Here is a 23068-nt window from a genome sequence, read left to right as displayed (position 1 = left end):
TTCCATGTCTGCTGGTGGCAAATAGAAAAGCAGGAACATCGGTCAACCCCAATCATTCGCAATACTCATGGGCTCATTGTTTTTGTATGGAATCCAGACTGGTATGATACCTCTCGTCCATTTCTGTACTTTCTCCTCAACTCAACAAGCTTACAATGGTCGGCAGCCGGCCTCAACTTGGCTTGATAAATTATGATTAAAGTTCCGCTTTCGAATGTTGAAATGCTTGAAGAAATCAACCGAACGGCCGCCGTGTATTTCAAGCTCTGCAAACTATAAACTTCAGTCTCCTTACCTCGAAGCAGCGATGGCTTGTCGATAGACCATGCAAAAAGCCGCAGCAAGGTAGCAGCATTCTGCATGGACACTTTCCACCACAACTCGACGATTTTTTTTTGTCAAGACACTCCTATTTCATCGGCATGCAAGTGCCAACGAGTTGCTACCATATGGCCTACTGGGGCCGAGACATATAAAGCCAATTCTAAATCGAAAACTACTAGGTAGTATCCGCTCAACGATGACCCCACTTCCTCCAGTCATTGTTTACGTTCTGGGTGGTTGGGTGAGTCTGTAGCTATGACCGATTTCCCACATCTAACATTTGCGTGGCTAGGATTTAGGTATTTGCGGGGATCTCCTTCTACAGGGTGTCATTTTCGCGCAAATATCGCACTACTTCACTCTCTATCATTCTGATGTACCCGCCCTCCGCCTGTTCGTCTATGGTCTCATACTGCTCACGACGCTGAAGTCGATGCAAATGATGTGCGTGGCCGAGTGCCTTGTTTTCGATGCGAAACCGACATGTTTTGTCCACTGTAGCGGCGTTCTATGGGTTCAGAATGTCATCCACTTTGCCGATCTCAATGCAGCGGCGTTAATGTTTCGCACCCACTGGCTTGAACAAATCAGTCTAGGCAATGAGCAATTGTCCAATCACTTTCATATATTCATCTCTCACACTAGGCTTTGGCGCCTGCATATCCTTTTATGTGCATTTGTTTCTCTGTCACCGTCTTTGGGTAACCCTTTCCTCCAAAGACTCATTCCAACGACACTCAAGGTTTGCAGGTTCTTTGTAAAAACATCTACATCGTTGGCACTTTGGTGGCCATCTTTTGCTTTGCGTTCATTGCGGTTGTGGTAACGGTATGTGTCCGTTCTCCATTAGTAAATCATTCATTTAGGATCTCGTTCAGACCGTCTTCACGTTCCGTAACGTTGAATTGCTGGGAGGCATCTGGCGTGAGTATACATCGGCATCCAATCCATACGAGTTGAAACCTCACAGTTTCCATCCACATCGGTGTCGTATTTGGTGGAGACGTCCTTCTGTGTCTAACGACGGCATACTTCCTCTTGGTGCGAGGGCCTTTTTCTTCACACTGCAGCTAGACCCATTTACAGTATAGAAACACTCCAAACAAGTCCTGCCCCAGACTGCAGGAATGCTCAATGCAATCCTCAGACTCACCTTTCAGTCCGCCGCGCCGGGTGCCGTCTGTGCGATGATGAACCTCGTAACCTCGCGAACTTCAGTCAATCCTAGCAATCCATTCAACGTCTCCCTTATGCTCTCCGTCATAACGAGCAATCTCCTCCCGAAATTGTATGCTTTCAGTGCGATGTGGACCTTGAATTCCCGGCGCTCTATACGCCTTGCCGCTTCGTCGGGCCGGAACACGAGCAGCAACGAAGGGCCAAGTGGGGGGAGGAGAACGGGTGCGAGTGGTGGACGGGGCGTCGAACTGGGGACATTTGGGGGGGTCCAACGAATTCAAGTTCGCACGCAAGTCCAAACCACGCATCATACGGATGAAGATAGTGCGATGTTCGGGCAAGACGAAGCTGATAGGAAGGCTCGGGGAATGGAGGAGGAGGCTAGTCTTGAAACGAATAAGAGAGGTCTACGTCGATAATTCCTTGAAAAATTATTCTTGCAGGCAAGTTGCGGCCGAGTCTAGGTTTACGGGTTCGACAGAGCTTTGAGGTATGGTGATTTCCGTCCCTTCAAATTTTAGCGTACTCAAATCATGGAGAAGCAATGAGTAGTAGTGAAGGTCTCCGGTAGGATCGTCGCACGAACCAATTGATCCGGCATACTTCCAAGATCGGGCCCCGGTAGAGGCAAATGGCCCATGCTGGTTTCTAAGTGACTAATGGTTGTTTCATGGAGAAGTCCAAAGTACTGTCGACGAAGAGCATACCCGTCAAACAACTACCTACGTATATTACCTAGCACACCGTCACGTGCAAATAATACTTGGTTCAAGAGGCCGACGCGTGGCGGAGTACCAACAGAACATCATGTTGTACTTTCTTGTTCGTGCCGCATGAGCCGCATGTAACTGCCGAGTCCAGCCGCAGTACCGTGGTTGGCGCTCTAGATGATCGAGGGACGAGAGTGATCGAGAGCTGGGTTTGCGGATGAGAGGTGTCGCAGACAGGAGACAACTCTCCTGCCTTCTGCGACACAGACAACGCGCGCGAAGACATACCTAGCCACTAATTGTTTCTTTGGATTACTTTCTCATTTACTCTCCGCTACTCATAGTCACCCAAAACTATGCCCAACAATCCTAACCCTCGCCTCCTTTCCGATCCCAACCTGGCAATCTGTCCCGACTTCAGCAGTGATGCATACGATATCATTCGAGCAGCACTGACCACTCAGAACTCGGGGATAACAGACCCGATTGCTGCCCTCCAGAAGTCGTGGACCGACAACAATGAAAAGGAGAAAGAACGCTGGGCCAACCAGGTGGCCGCTGACGAAGCAGAGCGCGCAGAACAAGAGCGTCTACGCCGGGAGGCAGAAGATCAGGCGGCAGCAGCAGTAGCTCAAGCCGCAGAAGCCGAAAAACTTGAAGCGGAGAAGAAAAAGCCGAAGCTAGGCGATTTTAACATCACTACGGCGCCACCTGCACGGCTCGAAACCCGACTTTCTCACTACGCACAGAAGAAACTCGAAAAGAAAGAGTATGTATACCTGTGGCCTTTCACACCGAAGGGTCTGGCGGAAACCGAGATAGCCTCTCTATCCTCAGCAGACGACAGCTCCACCTTCAAACTCTCCCAGAATGCCGACAGCGAGCTGACCGTGCTAGCGGGACCATCAGCAGGATCTCATAAGAGTATGCGCCGAGATCAAGAGCTTGAGTTCCGCGAGTTCGAACTGGGCTCCAACCGGTACCTAGCAGAGCTCCCTCGGTTCAACTTCCCAGAGCAACACGTCAACGCCCTGGCCGTTTTCTTCTACGACGTCGTCTCCCACCCCATGCGTGCCCAAGCTCATGGAGAGCAGATTCTCCTGAAATATGCAGACCGGTACCGTGAAGAGTGGTTCCGAACTCTTGGGACTCCAGCGGCATTCAACATCTCTCTGATCAACGAAGATGGACTTGAAAGAATTCGGCGTGAGCATATGCAAAAGCTGGAGGCAGATGCCCTATCGCGGTAAGCCCTAGAAAGCCGAGTCAATACCCTCACTAACGGAAACTTTGCCTTCTCACTCACTTCTTGTCATTTGCCGCTGCCGCTTGCCGTTGCCGTCTGCCTTTGCCGTTTGCCGTTGCCGCTCGCCGTCGAACCGCCTCGCGGTCATCTGCCGTTTGCCATTGCCGTTCGCGTTTTGCCGTTGTCGCAATCAGACTAGCAGCTGCAAGCTATCGAGAGCTGTCAGACTCAGGACCAGCACGATCCACCAACCGCGCCGACCGTACAGAAAGACGGTTTGACCCGACAAGCTCTCGCCGGAGGAACGACGCAAGCTCATCCGCAGATCGCCTTTTTCAAGGCAGCGCACACGCAGGAGCCGTTACGTGTGCGCTGTGCCTCGGGCTCCACCCAGACGCGTCAAAGTGCCGCGCAGAAAAATTCTGGAATGGAGGTCGAACCAGATGCACTCGCGAACGAGGCGTGTTGGAAACCCGAGACCATCGTGTCCTGTGCCTCAACTGGCAGCGAGAATCCGGTTGCCGGCAACCAGAATTTGGGAGGAAACACAACCACGAGTGCTCGGGTTGTGGCTCAACCTCTCACGGCGCTTCAGGCTGCGATCGCCGACAGAAGGCTTAACCCTCTCACCCCTCTTAGAGCAGAAGCTTGGGAAGATGCGCTCCGTAGAGGCCAGCTCTTCGACAGATACCCCGACATCCCAGCAGGGCTGCGGAACGGTTTCAATATCTCCATTCCTCCCATTTACTCAACCATTACCCCGGCGAACAGCAAAACTCTCGGGGAGCACCAGAAAGCCTTCTTGGACGTCATATCATCCGAATTCAGCGCTCGCCGCTACTTGGGACCATTCAGTCGTCCACAAATGGAGGCGGAGATCGGCCACTTCCAATCATCACCTTTATCTATGGTGCCCAAACCTCACGAAATTGAAAAGATGCGGCTGGTCCAAAACTACTCATTTCCCCGAACCCCCAAGGAAGGCCTTTTCTCAATCAACTTTTACATCAATTCGGACGACTTCCCCTGTACCTGGGGAACGCTCAACGCTGTCTCTTTCAAAATCTGCATGCTACCGCCAGGTTCCCAAATCGGTATTCGCGACGTATCAGAAGCCTACCGCAACATTCCAACCCATGAGTCTCAATGGCCGGGGGCGGTGGTTCGTCTCCCACAGGAGGTCTTCGATCTCTCAAACCGACCAGATCTGGCAACCTCGAGAGAAGACGTTTTTGCACTCGACACAAATGTCTGCTTTGGAGAGAGCTCAGGAGCTGGAGGTTATGGGCGAAGTCGGAGATGGACTCGCTGACATTATTCGCTCGAGAGGTTTGGGACCCATGTCAAAGTGGATCGATGACTCATGCTTCCTGCGAATACGCCGAGAGTTTCTACACGAATACAACAAGAACCGCGCCGCAGTTGCAGAGCATCTTCAAACCTGGGGAGGCCAACATCATTCAGCGGGACGCCTTTGGTGGGGTGGGGAAGAACTTCCAGATGGACGAATTGAAGAGTATGATGAAGATTTCGCAACCCCGATCGAAGATTGGTCAGGAGTATCTAGCCGCTCTGTCGCTGACGCGGAATTCTGCTACAACTTCAACGACATCAACGCAGTTACAGACCCGCTGGGGGTACCATGGAAATCCAAGAAGGACATCCCCTTCAGCGAAGCAGCGCCATATACCGGCTTTATCTGGAATCTGGCAGACCGCAGTATCAGCCTCACCCCGGAGAAGGCCGAGAAGTACAGGAATTGCATTACAGCATGGCTCGCAAAGAGGACGCACACACTGCAGGAAGTTCAACGACTGTTCGGGAAGCTCCTGCACGCTTCAATCATTATTCCCGCTGGACGTGCCTATATCACGAAACTGGAGTACATGCTGGGTGTTTTCCATGATAAGCCGTTCATGCCCCGCACTTCCCCGCGAGGAACGAACAGCGACCTCGAATGGTGGCTACACGCCCTCAACAGACCGCACCTTAGCAGACCGATTCCCGGTCCCTGTGAAGTCAGCGACACTCAAGCGTACTCAGACGCAAGCTCGGGAGTTGGAATCGCGATTGTCATCAAATCTCATTGGCGAGCTTGGAAATTATGTCCTGGGTGGAAAACGGTCGGGAGAGATATCCTCTGGGCAGAAGCTATCGGCTTCGAATTCCTTATTCGAACCCTTATCGCGGAAGGAGCTGAGAACCGTCACATCGCAGTCTACGGCGACAACGAAGGAGTGGTCAAGGGTTGGTGGGCAGGTCGCAGCAGGAACCAAGAAGTTAACGACGTCTTTCGGCGCATACACGCGATTTGCGAGAACGCAGGCATCTCAATCCGTTCCCGCTATGTCCCCTCGGAGTTTAATCCCGCCGATAACCCTTCACGCGGGGTCTACCCGGACAGGAATCAGCTGCTCCGCCCTATCCCAATCCCGACAGAACTCAAAGACTTCGTGGTCAACATCGGAGACAGAGATTTCGACTTACCCGCGGACTCTACGTCCTTCATCGCGTATCCTCCAAAACAACGTTCTCGGGAACGCAACATCGGAAACTCAATCTACAATGCCGACTGGGTCGCACAATTTCAATGGGACCCTTAGAGTTAACAGCCGGCCGCGAAATCTCAGGTAACTTCCTTTGAAAAGCCTACACGCCGCAAACTCGACTGGTGCTAATCAGCTCCGTACAGATCACGTCCACGTCCATATCCCGCCCATCTGACACTAATTCCTTCCCCGCTGAGACCCATCTGTTTCGCAAGTGACAGGTTGTACGCCTGGTCACCAGCCTCGACATCCCGCCAGAACAGCATCATATCTACATCGGACCAGGAGAACATCAAGCGCGTGCTCTCATTTGCGTGGCGAGACGGGACACTCGAAACGTATGGAACAGGTCTCCTGGTGTTTCATTGCTTTTGCGACACACGTAACATACCCGAGGCACAACGAGCTCCAGCAAGCCGCGAACTTCTCGCAGCCTTTGTAGCAGCAGCCGCAGGTTCATACGGAGGTAAGACACTGGAAGGGATGCTCGCCGGGGTGCGCGCTTGGCACATCATTCACGGTGTCGACTGGTTGGCAAACGACTCAGAATGTGAGGCGCTGCTGCGAGCAGCCAGCGCATTAGCTCCTGAAACTTCCAAACGAAAGCCGCGTCGACCGTTCACCCTTGAAATAATCGAGTTGATCTGCAACAACCTCGACAAGTCGAAACATCAAGATGCGGCAATATGGGCGTGCCTCACTATTGCGTACTACTCATGCGCGAGACTGGGAGAGTTGGTGGTAAAAACATTGGCGAGCTTCGACGCTACAAAGCACGTCACCAAATCTGGGCTGCGAACAGAAACGGACAGGCATGGACTCGAAACGATCGCTTTGCATATACCAATAACAAAAGCGTGCCCGACCGGAGAAGACTTAGTCTTTGCAACTCAAAGTGGACCTTCCGACCCGCGAAATGCGCTTGCACACCATCTGTCCTTAAATCTCCCGGATACCCGCTCCCACCTGTTCTGCTACAAATCAGGCCGAGCTCGGCGGCCTCTAACCAAGTCGGCATTCTTAAAGCGCATTCATCAAATTCTCAAAGCGAACAACCTCGACCCGCTTCAAGGCCACGGAATCCGCATTGGTTCAACTCTGTTCTATCTATTGCGTGGAGTTCCTTTCGAAGTAGTCAAAACAATGGGACGCTGGCAGAGTGATGCGTTCCAGCTATACCTCCGCAAACACGCTCAAATTTTGGCTCCTTACATTCAAGCAAATCCCGAACTGCACGCAGAATTCATCAAGTTATCTATGCCTCCAATACGCTGTGAGTCTCCCTCCTAAAGAGCTCTGGGGTTCCGCCTGGATGCGTCGTTAGACTCCTACTGACTGTGGGCTTCCATGCAGAACCCCGTTGTGCCGGAAAGCAGAGCTGTCGAGCGGGCGCGAAAGTCACACGCCCGCAAGACACCTCTCGCCTTTCTCCCACCTTCCGTTTCTGACTTCACACCACGCGCGAACGAATCCGCAAATTGGCGCTCTAGATGATCGAGGGACGAGAGTGATCGAGAGCTGGGTTTGCGGATGAGAGGTGTCGCAGACAGGAGACAACTCTCCTGCCTTCTGCGACACAGACAACGCGCGCGAAGACATACCTAGCCACTAATTGTTTCTTTGCCCACCCTCCACTCCCTGTAATGCATATTATTATTGACTGGAAATTGGCTTCATGAAAATCTCTTGGGCCAACGGGCTTCCATGCAGAACCCCGTTGTGCCGGAAAGCAGAGCTGTCGAGCGGGCGCGAAAGTCACACGCCCGCAAGACACCTCTCGCCTTTCTCCCACCTTCCGTTTCTGACTTCACACCACGCGCGAACGAATCCGCAAATTGCTACCATAGTCAATGATCGATCATTAATCTCGGTCCCAGATCTTCAAGGGCCGGGGGATGGGGCATCACACATCACGTCAGAAAAAAAGACAGTATCAAACTGCTGTTCCGCCGGCTCCGCGAAGCAGAGTCGCTCGCTCGGCCCTATGGATGTCTGGGAACTAGTGAAGGTCAATCTACGGCAAAAGTGCAGGCGTGCGTCTTGAGCGCTTGAGCTTCCTTCAATGACCCGAGTTACTCGATAGCGGAGAAGAGAAATGTTTGAGTTTCTGATCATTGACACGCATGCTGTCATGTCCGAATGACGGTTTGAACTTTTTTTACATCAACCACTATCCAGCCCTCGCCGCAATCTCGTCTGTTATGCCAGCGAACCGTTCATATGTGCTCCTCGATCAGCCCAAGACTAGAAAAGCGAAAATAGGGCGATTGTGCCTGCTAAGTCGGGCCAGTGGTGGGACCTCCGCTTCGTGTCATTCTTCGACTCGAAGCTGTTCTGCGGAATGTATTCCCTTTCCCCCTGTCCTCCTTTTGGATCCACAGGAAATGCGACAAGGCACAGTGCGGTGACCCGTCTTGACTGCCATTCTCCTAGACCGCCTCTACACTCAATCAAGTCCGCCTTATCTCTAACCTCATAAACGGGCCGATTGCGACATCAATTTTGAACATCTGGCTCGAGAGTATAACTCGATCTTGCTTCTTGGCTAAATACAGGAGTGTCCTTCCTCTCTAGATTCTGGGCGGAGCCTTATGCAGCTTGAGGATAGACAAACTTCTACGAGTTGTAGCTGGACGTAGGCCACTTTTTATAGCCAAATTTTGCATCTTAAATTGGCCATGCCAGGATGTTTGAAACTTCAAGTCTTGCGAGAGAGATCTTCGTTAACCGGCTTGAGCTCCTATCCATCGTCATCTTCGTCAGTTCCTATCACGTTTTCCCTGATATGATTATACTCCAAGCCGCTCGACGAAGAATAAATAAACAGCAGATGAAGCCAGAGCTTCCTGTCCACAATGCCACTCCCTGTCGTCACCTATGTTTTGGCCGGTTGGGTGAGCTTCTTATTACTGCTTGAACCTGGGAATGAACCTGATTGACGCTTAGGATCTGGGTATCTGTGCCGATCTCCTACTTCAGGGCGTCGTTATTGCCCAAGTAGCCCACTACTTCACTCTTTATCATTCCGATGTCCCCGCCCTTCGCATATTCGTTCTCGGCCTTTTGTTCCTCACGATACTCAAGTCGATGCAAATGATGTGCGTATTCTGGCCCTCCAATTGCAGTCTCAAGATTAACTATGTAACTGTAGCGGTATAATGTGGGTTCAGAACGTCGAATACTTTATGAACCCTGGCGCTGCTGCTGCAATGTTCACCAAACACTGGCTCAAGCAAATCAACTTGGGTATTTGCTTATTTTTCGCTCGCTTTTCCGACTCTAACTCGAGATTTGCTTCAGGATTCGGCGGCTTGATAACCTTTTACGTTCAAGTGTTCCTCTGTCAACGTCTTTGGGTGGGTAGAGTTCTCTCTTTCTCGGCTCGTTGAACTCACCCAGTCTTAGGCTCTCAGCAAAAACATCTACATCGTTATTCTGCTTATGTCTGTTTTCATCTTCTCGTTGCTGGCGGCATTTGTGGCGGTATGCTGGATATCCTCGCGGCTTTGATCAGTTGCTTAATATCGTCCAGACTGGTTTCACGTTTAGCGACCAGCCGCAGCGAATAAACTGGAGTGAGTATTCTTTTCCCCCGCCACAGGCGCTTTTCATGTAGTACAGTTTCGATTCACCTTGGGGTTGTCTTCGGCGGAGACCTCTTACTTTGCAGCTCAACAGCTTACTTCCTGATGGTGCGGACCCTTGGATTTCATGTTGATCCCGCACTAATACTGAGTTGGACAGAAACACTCGAAACAAGTTTTACCGCAAACGGCAGGAATGTTGAATGCCATTCTCAAACTGACGATCCAGAGCGCTCTGCCTGGCGCACTCTGTGCCATGATCAACCTCATTACTTCTCAAACTGGCGACAAGTCCAACCCATCGAATCCATCCACGCTGATCTCCATCATATCTACTGATATGCTACCCAAGCTTTACGCGCTTAGTGCAATGTGGACGCTGAATTCACGGCGCTCCATCCAACTTTCGCGCTCAACAGGCCAGAATACGAGTAGTACAGAGGGACAGAGTGGGGGACGGAGAACTGTCAACCCTAGCGGTGGACGGGGTGTTGAACTGGGGAACTTTGGAAAGGTCCAGCGCATCCAAGTTCGCACTCAGGTGCAAACTATGCATCATACAGACGATAACGTTGTGGTGTTTGCCCGTGACGACGATCTAAAGCCGAGGGGAATGGAGGAGGCCAGTCTCGATGCAGAGACCGGCTCAACGAAGATGTAAAACTACCGAATTGTACACGGAGCTTTGTTGTTGATCAAGTTCCAAAAGACATACCTCTTTCAAACTCATTTGAACCTGCCTCTCGCGTTGACCTTCTAGATAAAACTTGCCAATTGAAATAGAAATTTTTGTTGCGACGCATAGCTTTACCACCAATATACTAGTGAGTAAGCAAAGCTTATATCTGACCACCATGACCAACGGACCACCTGCCTCAGCTGCGGGTCCCAGTCGGCCCGTACAGCCTCAGCAATACCAGCAAATTGCTCCAGGGCCCCATCCACACCCATACTATGTTCAGACAAGAAATGTCGAATCGGGAAGGACTCCCTATCAACAATGGACCAGCCCGGCCCCTTGGACAGCATTGGCTGGCTCGGCTGGGAGAGGCCAGTATGTAGGCAACCCCCCACAAATGTACACGCAGCAAGCACAGCGAGGACGTTATCCCGAAAGTCATGCACAACCAAGGCCACAACAACCATCGGTCCAGCAACCGGTCAAGACCGTAGACGCTGCCACATCTCCCCCACCGAGTCCAGTTACTCCACCACCTCCAGAATATCGGCAATGGGACCGTGTTATGAAGGATTTCCTTGTTAAACTTGGGCTGAAGCAGGCTCTGGCGGGGTTTGAGACAGATCTGTTGCTGATGAACGAAGACTTCGAGCATAAAACCGTGCCTAGCGCGATGGATGAGGTTATCCAGGGGTTCACGGTGCGTGCTCCGCGTCTGCCACTTTATTTTCCACTGGAATTGCCTAGATGATTCAACAAGGCTCGTCATTACCGAAAGACAATGTGCCTTTGGAAGAGCGCAAGCTGGACTATGTGCATACGCCAAATCCGGTATCTCCAACAACTGTGAATGGGTCGCCTCAAGTTCGGATCTAGCTAATACTTCCTAGATAACCAAGTCGATTTCCGTCTTTCTTGCTCAGAATCGCGCCAAGAATGACGCGTCTAATCGTGCCGAATTTCTTCTTTCACTTGCAGAAAAAAGGAAGCAGGTTGAAGCGGAAGGCAGTGACTCTTCTTGTGCACGTACCGACGCGAAACTCATTGACCGCGATGTCCAAATGAAGTATGACATTGCGCGCAACACTGACGGGCCGCTTCGTCGGACAGTCAAGATCCCTTCGACAGAGATACCTTCAACTTCCCCTGCAACATCTCGGGCAAGGACCAAGTCAATGGCTCGAGAGGAGAAAAAACCGGAGGAAGCGGATGAGAAGACCAACACACCAGTTAATGAAAGGCTCACAAACGTAGAAACACACTTTTCTGTTCGATATGGTGCGAATTTTTTAGGTCTCAGTGGCCATCTTACGTTTATGTAGTTCCTGGCCCTCCGGACAGCTTCGCGTCGCGGCTTCAGTTCCTCGAAGACCACATCATCCGATTGGAGAAAGACTATCCGCCATGGGCAGCACTGCACTTTAACCAGCCTAATCGTGGGGTTCGTGAGCCATTTTTCAAACTTTCCCTTGCTCAAAACACTACTGCAGTGGCCCCCACCGCCTCGGGCTACACCCATCATTGTTCCCCCACAACTTCGGACCACTTCATCAGCTCCCCTGCCCCCTGCAAAGGGTGGCAGAACCAAGAATACCGGCTCAACCCTACAAAGGGCGGCTATGGAGCAATTGGCCATCCGCGAAGCAAAGAACGATCTCGCAGGCCACAGCCAGAAGCCGGTGTAAAATTATTATTAGTAGTGCTGTATTACCCAATCAAGACATGATGTTTCTTCTCCGACGCTCATGTCAAAGGAGCCTTGGAAATCCGCTCTCTCCAACTCAGCTGCTGCCTCCAGACTCTCGACAGTAAAGACTTACGCGTCCCAACGCGACTTTCGAAGCCTTCAACGCGGTGTCAACACTGATGGATCTCGGCAGTCATGGAAAGACTGGGCTGGACAAAAGATTGCGTCAGCGACGGGAGGGATTCGTGGGGGTGGGGTAATTGCGAGCGAGCGGATTGCTTTATTTCCTGGGTATGCAACTAGGAAATATAGGGCAGATAATAAGGGTGCGTGCCTACTTATACACCTGCCGATGACTCCCTTCTTACATATACCCCCAGAAGCATTCGATGTCGAGTTGTTTGTCTCGGGTTTCGCGTCCAGTCATCGGGCACCAGAGCTAGCCAGTCGTTCTCAACGAGCGTTTATTCGACTTGCCAAAGGTTGGTTCGACAACTGTGTTCATTGCGTTATTGTGACCCTTGACAGGTTTCGCTGCTCTCCCCAAACTCGATGGTACCAGCGAGCTCACACAATCAACGGAGAATTTACTTTCCTCGGTGAAGCTTCCTCCAAGACCATCTGAGATGACCGAAGACCTGGAGGTAGAGGCACTAGAACGACAATTACAGAAGATCAATCGGTCAGACGAAGACGCCGAACCACCTGATTTCCCCTCCTCGCCGATTTCAAGCCATGGGTCGGTTTCCAATGACCTGCGCCGTTGGCACAACAATTTGGAAACCCGCATAGAACCTTTCTGGTCATCCGTCCTCTCTTCTCGCGCCGTCCGTTTCGATCTCTTTGCATCACCCCTCAAGACACCCGCTGATAACCGACCAGCTCATAATAGACAAGAAGAGCATGATGCATTGCAACACGGACCTATTGCCGCTCGCGAAGTAATCACAGGAGTTGATGGGAGTTTCCAAGCGCGTTTTAGCGTTACTTGGGAAGAGATGTGTCAGCATCCAGGTGCTCTACATATCGCTTTTGGCGAGCCCGGCACAGAACATGAATTGCTGGTGACTGCTGCTTTGCTACCAACGGTGGCGGCGGCAGCATTACAGTCCTCCATTTCCGAAACCAAGCTGCTCCATATCACTCTCACACATGCGCCAATTCGCGTCATATCAGACGTCGACGACACGATTAAAGTGGCTGGGGTAGTTGCTGGAGCTCGAGCCGTTTTCCACAACGTTTTTGTCAAGGATTACAACGATATCATCATTCCAGGTATGGGTGAGTGGTATACGGGAATGTGGAGACGAGGCGTGCGTTTTCATTACGTTTCAAACGGGCCGTTCGAGCTTCTACCTGTGCTATCCGACTTTTTCCAAGTCTCTCAGTTGCCACCAGGTGAGCTCTGCAGCCAATTATCATGGCCTTGAAACTCACATGGTTGTTTCAGGATCAATAAAACTTCGCTCATATGCCGGCCGTTCATTGTTCAGTGGGCTGCTTTCCGCCCCTGCTGCACGAAAGCGGGCTGGCGTTCTCGATATCCTCCAGGCATTCCCAGAGTCGCGCTTTTTCCTCATTGGAGACTCCGGGGAACAAGATCTGGAGCTTTATACTGAGTGTGTTTATTCAGGCGTAGTTTCTTGCTTTCTGATCCCGTGAACAGTCTTGTTCGCGAGCGGCCAGACCAAGTATTGGCCATATTCATTCGCGATGTTGACACCGGAGATGTTATCGAAGATCCAATTGGTTGGAAGGCGTCAGGCCTGGTTAATCTCGACAACGAAAATCCTCCAACGTTACATGCCAGCCCTAGCCCACTATATAGTCTCCCCCCTTCCCCGACTGCGAACTCGCATAAAGACTACTTTAGCGCAACGCCGCGCTCTTCTCAACCCGATCCGGTCGTAGACATGAACACTACGCCTCGACCAGCAACTCCACAAACAGCAAATACTCGGTTTACACGCGCGAGAACATTTACTAACAGCACAGTTTCATCTACCTCATCATCTACCTCCTCCTCCGGTTCATCAACTCAAAAACTGATGCGCGAAACGGAGAAACGGCGGGACGAATTGCAACTACGAATTTGGAGAGCACGGACAGCGTTACCTTCCCACATCATGTTGAGGTTATTCCGAAATCCGGGGGAGTGTGTAGAGGCAGATAAGATATTGAGAGAGCAGAAGTTGTAAATGTCCAGTGTACACGTAAATGATCCTGTTGTAGAAATCAGCTAAGTATCGCGAACTGCCAAGCTGAGCACGTGATCGCGGATCCGAACCTGCTTTTTCTTCCTCACTTCATGCTAGTACCAAATCACTCTCTACCATGTCTACTGCCACCCTCCCGTCACCTAAACACCGCCGCATATTCAAACATACCTCCCCGATGAAGCTGAACAGAAACCGGGCGAGTTTCAGGGCTTCGGTTGGCTACGACGAGCAACAATCGAGAAAATCGTTCGGTGGCCTATCTCCTGGGAAACGTCGATTGCCTCCGCCTCAGGCTGAAAGCACTCCTCCCAGGAAGAAGGCTCGGTTGTCGAACGGTGTTTCATCGACCATCCAAGAGCAGCGACAGGATCTACCTATTGCTCGAGGTGGGTGGTTTGACTTACATTCGCTTTCATGTCAACTCACGGTTAAATAGGCAGGGAAGCACTTGTACACGAAATCTCTGCAAACGAGGTGACTATTCTCATTGGAGAGACTGGGTCTGGAAAAACCACGCGTTCGTTTTATCTGCCTCGTTTTCCCTCTTTCCTTCCCTGATAGCCGATGCCCTGCAGAGGTTCCCCAGTATTTGCTCGATGCTGGCATTTCCGGTGAAGGCACTATTGGAATAACACAACCTCGCAAGGTCGCGGCGACGTCGCTTGCTTCCAGAGTTTCGACAGAACAGGGAACACCTGTTGGAGGAAGAGTCGGATATGCTGTCCGGTTCGAAGAGAGGGTTGGGCCTGACACGCGCATCAAGTACATGACCGACGGTATGCTCACGAGGGAGTTACTTGGCGATCCGTTGTTGAGTCGGTATTCGGTTATCGTCGTCGATGAGGCACACGAGCGGACGCTGCGGACGGACTTATTACTGGCCAGTCTGAAGAAGATACTAGGACAAAGGAACGGGAAGGAGAAGGAGAAGGGAAAAGGAAAGGAGAAATACAATCCTCTCAAGGTAGTCGTGATGAGTGCGACGCTGGAGGCACAGAAGTTTAGTCGGTTCTTCAACAAGTACGTTCGTGGTCTTTCGTGAACCTCACGCTAACCCGAATCTAGTGCCAAAATTCTCTACGTTAAAGGCCGACAACATCCTGTTAAGATTTATCACACCGCTCACAGTCAAACGGACTACGTTGACGCTGCGATGCGGACTTTTTTCCAAATTCATATCGACCAGCCTGCAGGCGACGTTCTCATCTTCCTTCCGGGCCAAGAAGACATCGAATCGCTGGAAAAGTCTCTCGAGATGTTTGCCCGCCAACTCCCGGTCGATTTTCCATCAGTCAAAGTAGTGCCTATGTTCGCTGCTTTGCAACCATCCCAACAACAGGTGGTATTTGCCCCTCCACCTAAAGGGTCACGCAAATGTATTCTGGCGACCAACATCGCGGAAACATCTATTACCATACCTGGGGTGCGATATGTCATTGACACTGGAAAGAGTAAAGAGAAGCGATATCTTGCAGGCCCAACTGGAGGAGGTTAGCTGTTCCATCGAATTCCTCTCAGTACTAACCCATTCAAGGCTTGGATACACTTCTGACTCGCGACATCACCAAATCAAGCGCAACGCAGCGCGCGGGACGAGCGGGCCGTGAAGGGCCGGGTTTCTGCTACCGTTTGTACACCGAGGAAGCCTTCAAGAAGATGGCAACAGCCCCGGAACCAGAAATACTGCGCTGCAGTCTTTCACAAGCGATCTTGCAACTGATGTGTCTGGGCCAAGATATTCAACAACTCGAGCTAATGGATAGTCCTGACGATGATGCTAGTGAATTTGACCCAACTTTTTTCCGTATGACCGTACTAATCATCGGTGTAGTTATTTCTGCTCTCAAGAGTCTCTTCTTGTTGGGTGCGATAGACTCTAAACGCGAGCTCACGCCGCTTGGTCGTGCCATGGCCAGTTTCCCACTCGAACCAATTCACGCCCGCACGGTGATTGCCTCGAAAGACCTTGACTGCACTGCCGAAGTTCTTGATATTGTGTCTGTTCTTGCTTCGAGCTCGAAACTTTTCGTTGACGTCACCGACAAACGCACCGAGATCGCGGATGCTCGCAGGAAACTTGTCCATCCGACTGGAGATCATTTAACACTACTCAACACACTCAAAGCGTACCGAGCGGTTGGTAGTGAAGACCAAGATGGCGACGACATCGAAGACAAATCCTTGGGAAAGGCAGGGCGCAACACTCGTAGAGAATGGGCCAGACAGCATTTTGTGAACGAACGAACTATTCGGGAGGCAGCGAACATACGGAACCAGCTTCGTATCAGTTGTACGCGAGCGGGAATTGACTGGAAGACGAGCTGTGGCGACAAGGATGAACCAGTTCTTCTGGCTCTTACGCACGGGCTGGCCCAAAATACCGCGTTAATTACTCCGGACGGGACATATAAGCAAACAATGGGCCAGCAAATTGTGAAGATTCATCCTAGTTCGGTCATGGCTGATAAGAAGGTCCCTGCGATTATTTTTGACGAACTCGTGAGTGTTCACCTCTTCGCTTTTGCTGCCTCTCACACTTGGGAATTAGGTATATACCAATCAAATCTACGCTCGTGGCGTCTCGTCGATTCAGAAGAGCTTTCTGGCGTCAGTGGGCACGTTTAGTCGGAGGGAGGCGTAGTAGGGTTGCTACAATGCTATTCGTAGACTAGTTGTGGTATTTTGGAAGGGACAGTGTGCCACATATCAGGCACTGATTCTGTCGTTCTGCAACTCGAAGTTGATCATCATTCAGGTCACGGGACCTATACTTGCTTCCTCTCAGCCATCGGGCTTCGCGGGCTTCGGATGTCGTGCGCTTTCATGGGCTCCCGAACGTCCGCCACCACCACATTTCTCATTAGAACGACTCGACAGCCATGAATCAGCAAAGGACGGTGGAAGGCGGGCGCCGGTTTAACCTGGAAGAGTTCCTCAAGTCAACCGAACAGAATCAAACCCACGCTGATAAGTAGAGCAAACAATCGCGAACTTTCGCGCCATTACATTGGTATCCATGCGCGGTTGTCGCTTGTTTGGCTGTCTCATAATATCCTCAGAGTTAAGGTTGCAGTCAGTCTAACGACAAGTCCAGTTGAAGAGCGTTGTGTTGCTTCAAGTCAAGTTTTGGGTGCCGTTTTGCAATTCAAATATTGGCCATTGTTAGCACAAGTCCAACAAATACTGGACTGTAGATGTGTCAATCGGACGAGACGGCTGCTCACATCTATCGAAGAAGCCCCACATGCCAGTTTGCATTCACTTTATAAAAGGTGCTCCACTCAATTATCGAGAGCCCCCGTTCTTTTGGCTTCTCCCCTGCCATGAAGGTTGTGTCTCTCCTGGCGTTGCTGGGTGCATCGTCTGCTTGGGCAGCCAAAGCTTCAATTTCAGACGTCAAACGCGTCACCAACTTGGCTGTTGTTCCCAACAAGTTCATCGTAGAAGTAGCTACTGCCTCCGACCTCCCCAGCAAGCGGTCACTGGGTACTGTACGTGTCGCGGCCGTATGTCAACATAGAATTTGACTGAACAATTTACAGCCTCATGAGCAATTATACCGCTCCCTCAAGGAACGCAAAATCTTGTTCAACGTTCACAAGGAGTTCGATTCGCCCGGACTTTTCGTCGGTGCTGCCCTTACTCTAACTGTACGCCGTCTTTTACTGCTAGATCCCTAATTCTAATGTGTCTGATTGTAGAACGCTCAAGTATGCTTCCTTGTGCCACAACTATCCGCTGTTTCACACGCTTGCTACTCAGGATGTCTCCCAAGTATTGAAGGTTGATGGCGTTTTGGCTATTCGACCCATCCGTTCCTTCCCTCGTCCCAAGTGCGTTGGCGCAGCGTTCCTCCCACCCAACTGGCTCACATCACTTTAGACCTGTCCTTTCTCGACCTGGAGTTTCTCCCGGCGATCCCGGTCTGCCTGATTCCGAGTCGACACACATCATGACGGTTTGTGGGAGTCCTTTCCTCGACATCAAGCCGCTGTATCTCCTATCTAGACTGTCGACAGAGTTCACGCATTGGGAATCACTGGAAAGGGCGTCAAGGTCGGAATGTGCGTGATCGTTCCCAACTGCAACCCGTAACCGAGCTTTTTCTTAGCCTTGATACTGGCGTTGATTACACGCACCCATTCTTAGGCGGTGGATTTGGACCAGGTCACAAAGTTGCAGGAGGCTTTGACCTTGTGGGAGATGCCTATGACGGAACTAATGACCCTGTTCCGGACAACGACCCAATGGATTGTGCTGGGTGAGCATTCTTATTATCTCATTTATTGGTATTTATTTTGCGGTTAGGCACGGTTAGTCATAAGTTGGATTTGGTTGTGTCTTCTCATCTCATCTCATCATCTTGGATTTTAATTCTAGGAACCCATGTTGCGGTACGCCTTACCACGAATGACTATCCCAGAAACTGACCATCTTCTTCTTAGGGTATTGTCGGTGCTAACCCCGTAAGCGGATCTATAAATTTCTATCGCGCGCACACCCACTCAAACTCCTCTGCAGGGGAACGAGTTTAAAATCAGCGGTGTTGCATATGGCGCGACCATCTTGGCATACCGGTGAGTCCACCGTCTTGGGACAGCAATAAAGATTGAATCCCAGTAGTATTTTTGGTTGTGAAGGTTCTGTCAATGATGATGGTAGGGTATTCCGGTCAGAACGAGGAACATCTTACTTAAAAGAGCTTTAGTAATCGTTGATGCACTGCTCCGAGGTGTACAGGATGGCGCGGACATTCTGACAATGAGTCTGGGTGGAACCGATGGGTGGACAGAAGGCACTGGCTCAGTTGTTTCGTCAAGAATAGCCGCCACTGGCAAGATTGTTACTGTTGCTGCTGGCAATGAGGTCAGTTGAAGAGGTTCGTGGTCCGAGTTACAATTCAAACATTATATAGGGTGCGTCTGGCTCTTGGTTCACATCCGGTCCTGCAAATGGCATCAACGCCATCTCTGTTGCCTCAGTTGACAATGTTGTCATCCCACTGCAATCGCTCGACGTGACTGGGGTTACACACGACCCCATCACCTACTACGCCGTTAGTGATGAACCATCATAAGTAACTTTCGACGCTCATTGCAGACCAGACTTTCCCCATACCAGTGCAAGGGACATTGCCGCTTTTTGCGACTTCTAAAGATCCGACTGTTGTCGACGATGCTTGCAACCCCCTCCCAGCCAGCACGCCCGATTTGAGCAAGTTTGTGGTTCTCGTCCGTCGTGGAACATGCACATTCGTTACCAAATTGACCAATATTGCTGCTTTTGGCGCAAAAACCGCACTTATCTACGAGTTGAGACATTTCTTACCATCCGATCGACCTGGCTGACGCAAGGTCTCTAGCAACGGTAACGGATTTGCCGCCATCAATGTCGGAACCTTCACTGCTGTTCTAATCCAAGCTCAAGACGGTGTTTTCGTACGTGTCTACTTCAATTTTCAGGCAAAGTCTAATTTTTTTGTTGTTCTTTAGCTTGCTGAACAACTGGCTGCCGGGGCCCAAATCTCGGTTTCCTTCCCTCAGAACGGCGCTACGGTCAACTTTGAAGATCCCACTGGTGGTCTCGTATCCTCATTCTCCACGTTTGGCCCAACAAACGACATGTTCTTCAAGCCGGCGGTTGCTGCGCCAGGCGGCAACATTCTGTCAACCTTCCCAGTCAACCAGGGTAGCTGGGCTCTTCTCTCTGGCACTTCAATGGCAACACCTTTCCTTGCTGGAAGCTCTGCCCTTCTGTTTTCGGTCAAGGGCAAGTCTCCTCTTGTAGGGCTGACTGCTCGCACTTTATTCGAGTCGACTGCTGCTACAATCCCTTCTAGCAAGACGGACGGTGATCCGCTCCAACCTGCCACTCAGCAGGGTGCCGGTCTTGTACAGGTGTTCAATGCCCTCTTCACAAAAACCCTACTCTCAAAAGGCGAACTGTTGCTCAATGACACCGCTCACTTCGCCGGACCGTATGTATTTCTTTATCTTATCTGATTTCGTTCATGTCAGATAGGCAAAAGTTTACTGTCACCAATATCGACAAGAAGGTCAAAACATATACTCTCCGTCACATTCCAGCCGGAACAGCATTGACTCTGGATTCAGTGAGCATTTTGTCGTTATAGGACAAGTACTGGGGTTGATATATCATGTTTAGGATGGTTTTGCTGTGGATTTCCCGGTGCCAATCTCAACATCAGCAGCTAGTGTGTCGTTCAACGCCGCCAAGTTTACGCTGTTCCCTGGCCAGTCGCACGAGGTCGTGGCCACAATCAAACCGCCCAAACTCGATGCGGCGTCACTGCCCGTCTACTCTGGCTATATCTTCGTAACCAGCGGCAACGAGACTGTTCACGCCACCTATCTTGGTGTTGCAGCTTCTTTGAAAGATGCCGCAGTGATCGACAATACTGATATTGTCTTCGGAGCCAAACTGCCCATCGCTCTTGACGCTCAAGGCAACGTTCAAGACGGCCCTGTTAATTATACTCTCACTGGTGGTGATGCGCCCACCCTTCTTTGGCGCCAACTATTTGGAACGCCAAGCTTTCGACTTGACCTTGTTGATGCTGCGACGACATTCAAGCCTACATTGACCTCGCGATCGCTCATCTCGTTCTCGCAGAAACATGGCGGAGGCACCTTTGCTAAAGTCCCCATCCTTGGTCCGCTATTGGAACTCGATTGGCTCACCCGCAACGACGACGTAAGAACCATTTCATCCTCTGTTCGTTTCGTGTCGCTAAGTTGACTATCTAGATTGACCTTCTCGATAACACGGTCGTCATGACCAACACGTTTGCCAATGGGACTGTTATCCCGAAGGGAACATACAAAGTTCTGCTCCGCTCACTCAAGGTGACGGGCGATCCCAAGAACGAGGCAGACTGGGAGAGCTGGTTGTCGCCTGTCGTTGGTGTCGTCTAGCAAGACATGATAAGCCTGGGGTTGGCGTGGGACTCTGTAGCTTGGAATATATCCTGTGTGTCCTTCGTCAGCCAGCAGGTGTTGACTTTAGCCGGATCTGGAACATGAGCATCCCCAATAACTGCATTTCGAATTGTGCTAAATATGACATCTCCATAAACCTTGCAGCGTTAGGGTAGGCTATTCTTTGTCGAGCCAGACTCGGTACCCTCTTCCTCCATCCCCTGGCCCTTAAGGTCATGGGAATGAGTGAATACTCTTGCCTCGTTGTCTATGTGATGTGTGGTTTGCACCTGCGTCCGAACTTGGATATGGTTAACCTTCCCGAAATCCCCGAGCTCTACAGCACGTGCACCACCAGTCCTCCTTCCCCCGCTCTGGCCCTCGTTGCTACTCGTATTTTGGTCACTCAAGCGGGAGAGCAGTATGGTGCGCCGTGAATTCAAAGTACACATTGCGCTCAGAGCATAGAACTTGGGCAGTAGGTTGGATGTAATGATTGATATCATCGTCGACGGCTTTGCTGGATTGGCTTTTTCTCCGACTTGCGAGGTGACGAGCGTGAGCATGGCACAAATCGCGCCAGGCATCGCGCTCTGGATGGTCAATTTGAGGATCGCGTTCAATATGCCTGCAGTTTGAGGTAAAACTTGTTTCGAGTGTTTCTTGTTCAGATTAGTTTCACACACTCGCGCTGCATACGTCAGCATACCAGGAGAAAGAAGACCATTGCGCTGCAAAGCAGGATGTCCCCGCCGACAACGACCCCAAAGTGGACCGTTACTACCAAAAACACATTGATAGAGCCAGTGGCAAATGGGAGACAGACGCACTCCATGCAGATCTCGCCATAAGCCTGTCGTTGAATGTGAAGCCGACCTGCGTAGCATTGAGCTATATCGATTAACATATGGACAAGACGGGTACCGCTATCAATGCTGCGATCACTGCGAAGGTGAAAGTGGCCATCAAGGCTAGGACGATGTAGGGGTTTTTACAGAGGGCCTGGTGAAGATCAGAAAATGTTGAATAGTGGGAAGATCTTCACCCAAAGACGCTGACACATAAAGGTCTGAATGTAGAATGCGATAAAAGCGCCAAATCCTAAGGATATTTGAAGAACATTGGGGCGAATGAGACCCAACTATACCTATGTTGACCTCCTCGAGCCAGTTGGCCGTGAACATCATACCCGCCGCACGAATGTCAGTGAAGTGGGTGACATTCTGAGTCCATAGAATAGCACTACGCCAGTCCTGGGTCAGCGATGCAGAATAACCGAGAACGGCGGATGCATACATCATTTGCATTGACTTGAGCGTTGTAAAAAACAAGAGACCGAGAACGAACATGCGAAGGGCGAGCAGATCAGAATGATAGAGAGCAAAATAGTGCGCTGTTTGGGCGAAGAGCACGCCTTGAAGGAGAAGATCCCCGCCGATGGCCAGGTCCTGAGTGCGCGAAAGGTTGGCCTAGCAATTGCAAGTTGACGTACCACTGACCCAAGCGCCCAAAACATAAGTGACGATACTGGTAGGAGACGGCTGGGACATTGTTGAGCGGGGTGAAGAAAATGCATTGCTGCCCTTGAATTTAAGGTTATCGTGGTACAGGGCCATTCGTAACTTAGGGCATTGTTGAAGATAGCTCAGCCTATGCGAACTCGTTAAGGGGTCACTGGTAGCGCCAAGTTTATGCATGAACAAGTCATCGTCATCTGCGCGGGTCGCCAGCAATAACAGAAGAGAACGAAACACAAAGCGCGTCGACAGAGGAACATAAAAATCCGACTAAGATGCTCTTCAGAATACGGGTCCCCCTTGGAATGCCCTGACTTGTTTCCGATAATTTGTTTCAGCTTCCGCTTTTCCGGGCTTTTCCAAGTGGCTTGATGGATTGCCAGTGGGATGGAGACATGTCGCGGACAACTCGGAGTGCAAAGGAATCGCCACTGCG

The 23068-nt window shown here is 50.9% G+C and overlaps 6 protein-coding genes across 6 annotated transcripts; 5 read left to right on the top strand and 1 right to left on the bottom strand.

The window, feature by feature from the left end:
• Window positions 1–520: 520 nt before the first annotated feature.
• Window positions 521–1922, top strand: MIND_00093100 (uncharacterized protein; the record flags this gene model as incomplete). Its single annotated transcript, XM_037357884.1, has 7 exons — window positions 521–565; window positions 617–768; window positions 826–1025; window positions 1067–1152; window positions 1203–1248; window positions 1295–1365; window positions 1416–1922. The coding sequence occupies 7 exons, from the start codon at window positions 521–523 to the stop codon at window positions 1920–1922; spliced, it is 1107 nt and encodes a 368-aa protein (XP_037225794.1).
• Window positions 1923–2569: 647 nt separating this feature from the next.
• On the top strand, window positions 2570–7298 carry MIND_00093000 (Reverse transcriptase ribonuclease h; the record flags this gene model as incomplete). The annotated part of the gene is made up of 5 exons (XM_037357883.1): window positions 2570–3419; window positions 3471–3625; window positions 3686–4621; window positions 4665–5971; window positions 6152–7298. 5 exons carry the CDS (start codon window positions 2570–2572, stop codon window positions 7296–7298), a joined length of 4395 nt encoding a protein of 1464 aa, XP_037225793.1.
• A 1565-nt stretch (window positions 7299–8863) lies between these two features.
• On the top strand, window positions 8864–10253 carry MIND_00092900 (uncharacterized protein; the record flags this gene model as incomplete). The annotated part of the gene is made up of 7 exons (XM_037357882.1): window positions 8864–8902; window positions 8955–9106; window positions 9160–9364; window positions 9414–9491; window positions 9541–9583; window positions 9630–9700; window positions 9753–10253. The coding sequence occupies 7 exons, from the start codon at window positions 8864–8866 to the stop codon at window positions 10251–10253; spliced, it is 1089 nt and encodes a 362-aa protein (XP_037225792.1).
• Window positions 10254–10446: 193 nt separating this feature from the next.
• Window positions 10447–11956, top strand: MIND_00092800 (uncharacterized protein; the record flags this gene model as incomplete). Its single annotated transcript, XM_037357881.1, has 5 exons — window positions 10447–10971; window positions 11019–11117; window positions 11162–11549; window positions 11594–11712; window positions 11762–11956. 5 exons carry the CDS (start codon window positions 10447–10449, stop codon window positions 11954–11956), a joined length of 1326 nt encoding a protein of 441 aa, XP_037225791.1.
• Window positions 11957–12007: 51 nt separating this feature from the next.
• Window positions 12008–16802, top strand: MIND_00092700 (uncharacterized protein; the record flags this gene model as incomplete). Its single annotated transcript, XM_037357880.1, has 10 exons — window positions 12008–12284; window positions 12339–12440; window positions 12487–13356; window positions 13409–13577; window positions 13625–14092; window positions 14274–14563; window positions 14614–14694; window positions 14753–15197; window positions 15243–15667; window positions 15712–16802. Exons 1-10 carry the CDS (start codon window positions 12017–12019, stop codon window positions 16800–16802), a joined length of 4209 nt encoding a protein of 1402 aa, XP_037225790.1. The 5' UTR covers window positions 12008–12016.
• A 4480-nt stretch (window positions 16803–21282) lies between these two features.
• Window positions 21283–22665, bottom strand: MIND_00092500 (uncharacterized protein; the record flags this gene model as incomplete). Its single annotated transcript, XM_037357879.1, has 8 exons — window positions 21283–21777; window positions 21825–21895; window positions 21946–21991; window positions 22040–22117; window positions 22161–22216; window positions 22263–22357; window positions 22412–22563; window positions 22615–22665. 8 exons carry the CDS (start codon window positions 22663–22665, stop codon window positions 21283–21285), a joined length of 1044 nt encoding a protein of 347 aa, XP_037225789.1.
• Between the last annotated feature and the right edge of the window lie 403 nt (window positions 22666–23068).

The sequence above is a fragment of the Mycena indigotica genome (assembly GCF_014461135.1).
Source record: "Mycena indigotica strain 171206Taipei chromosome Unknown Mind.scaff0001, whole genome shotgun sequence".
Classification (NCBI taxonomy): domain Eukaryota; kingdom Fungi; phylum Basidiomycota; class Agaricomycetes; order Agaricales; family Mycenaceae; genus Mycena; species Mycena indigotica.
Note: the sequence above shows the minus strand (reverse complement) of the source record. Positions and strands in the feature narration are given on the sequence as shown.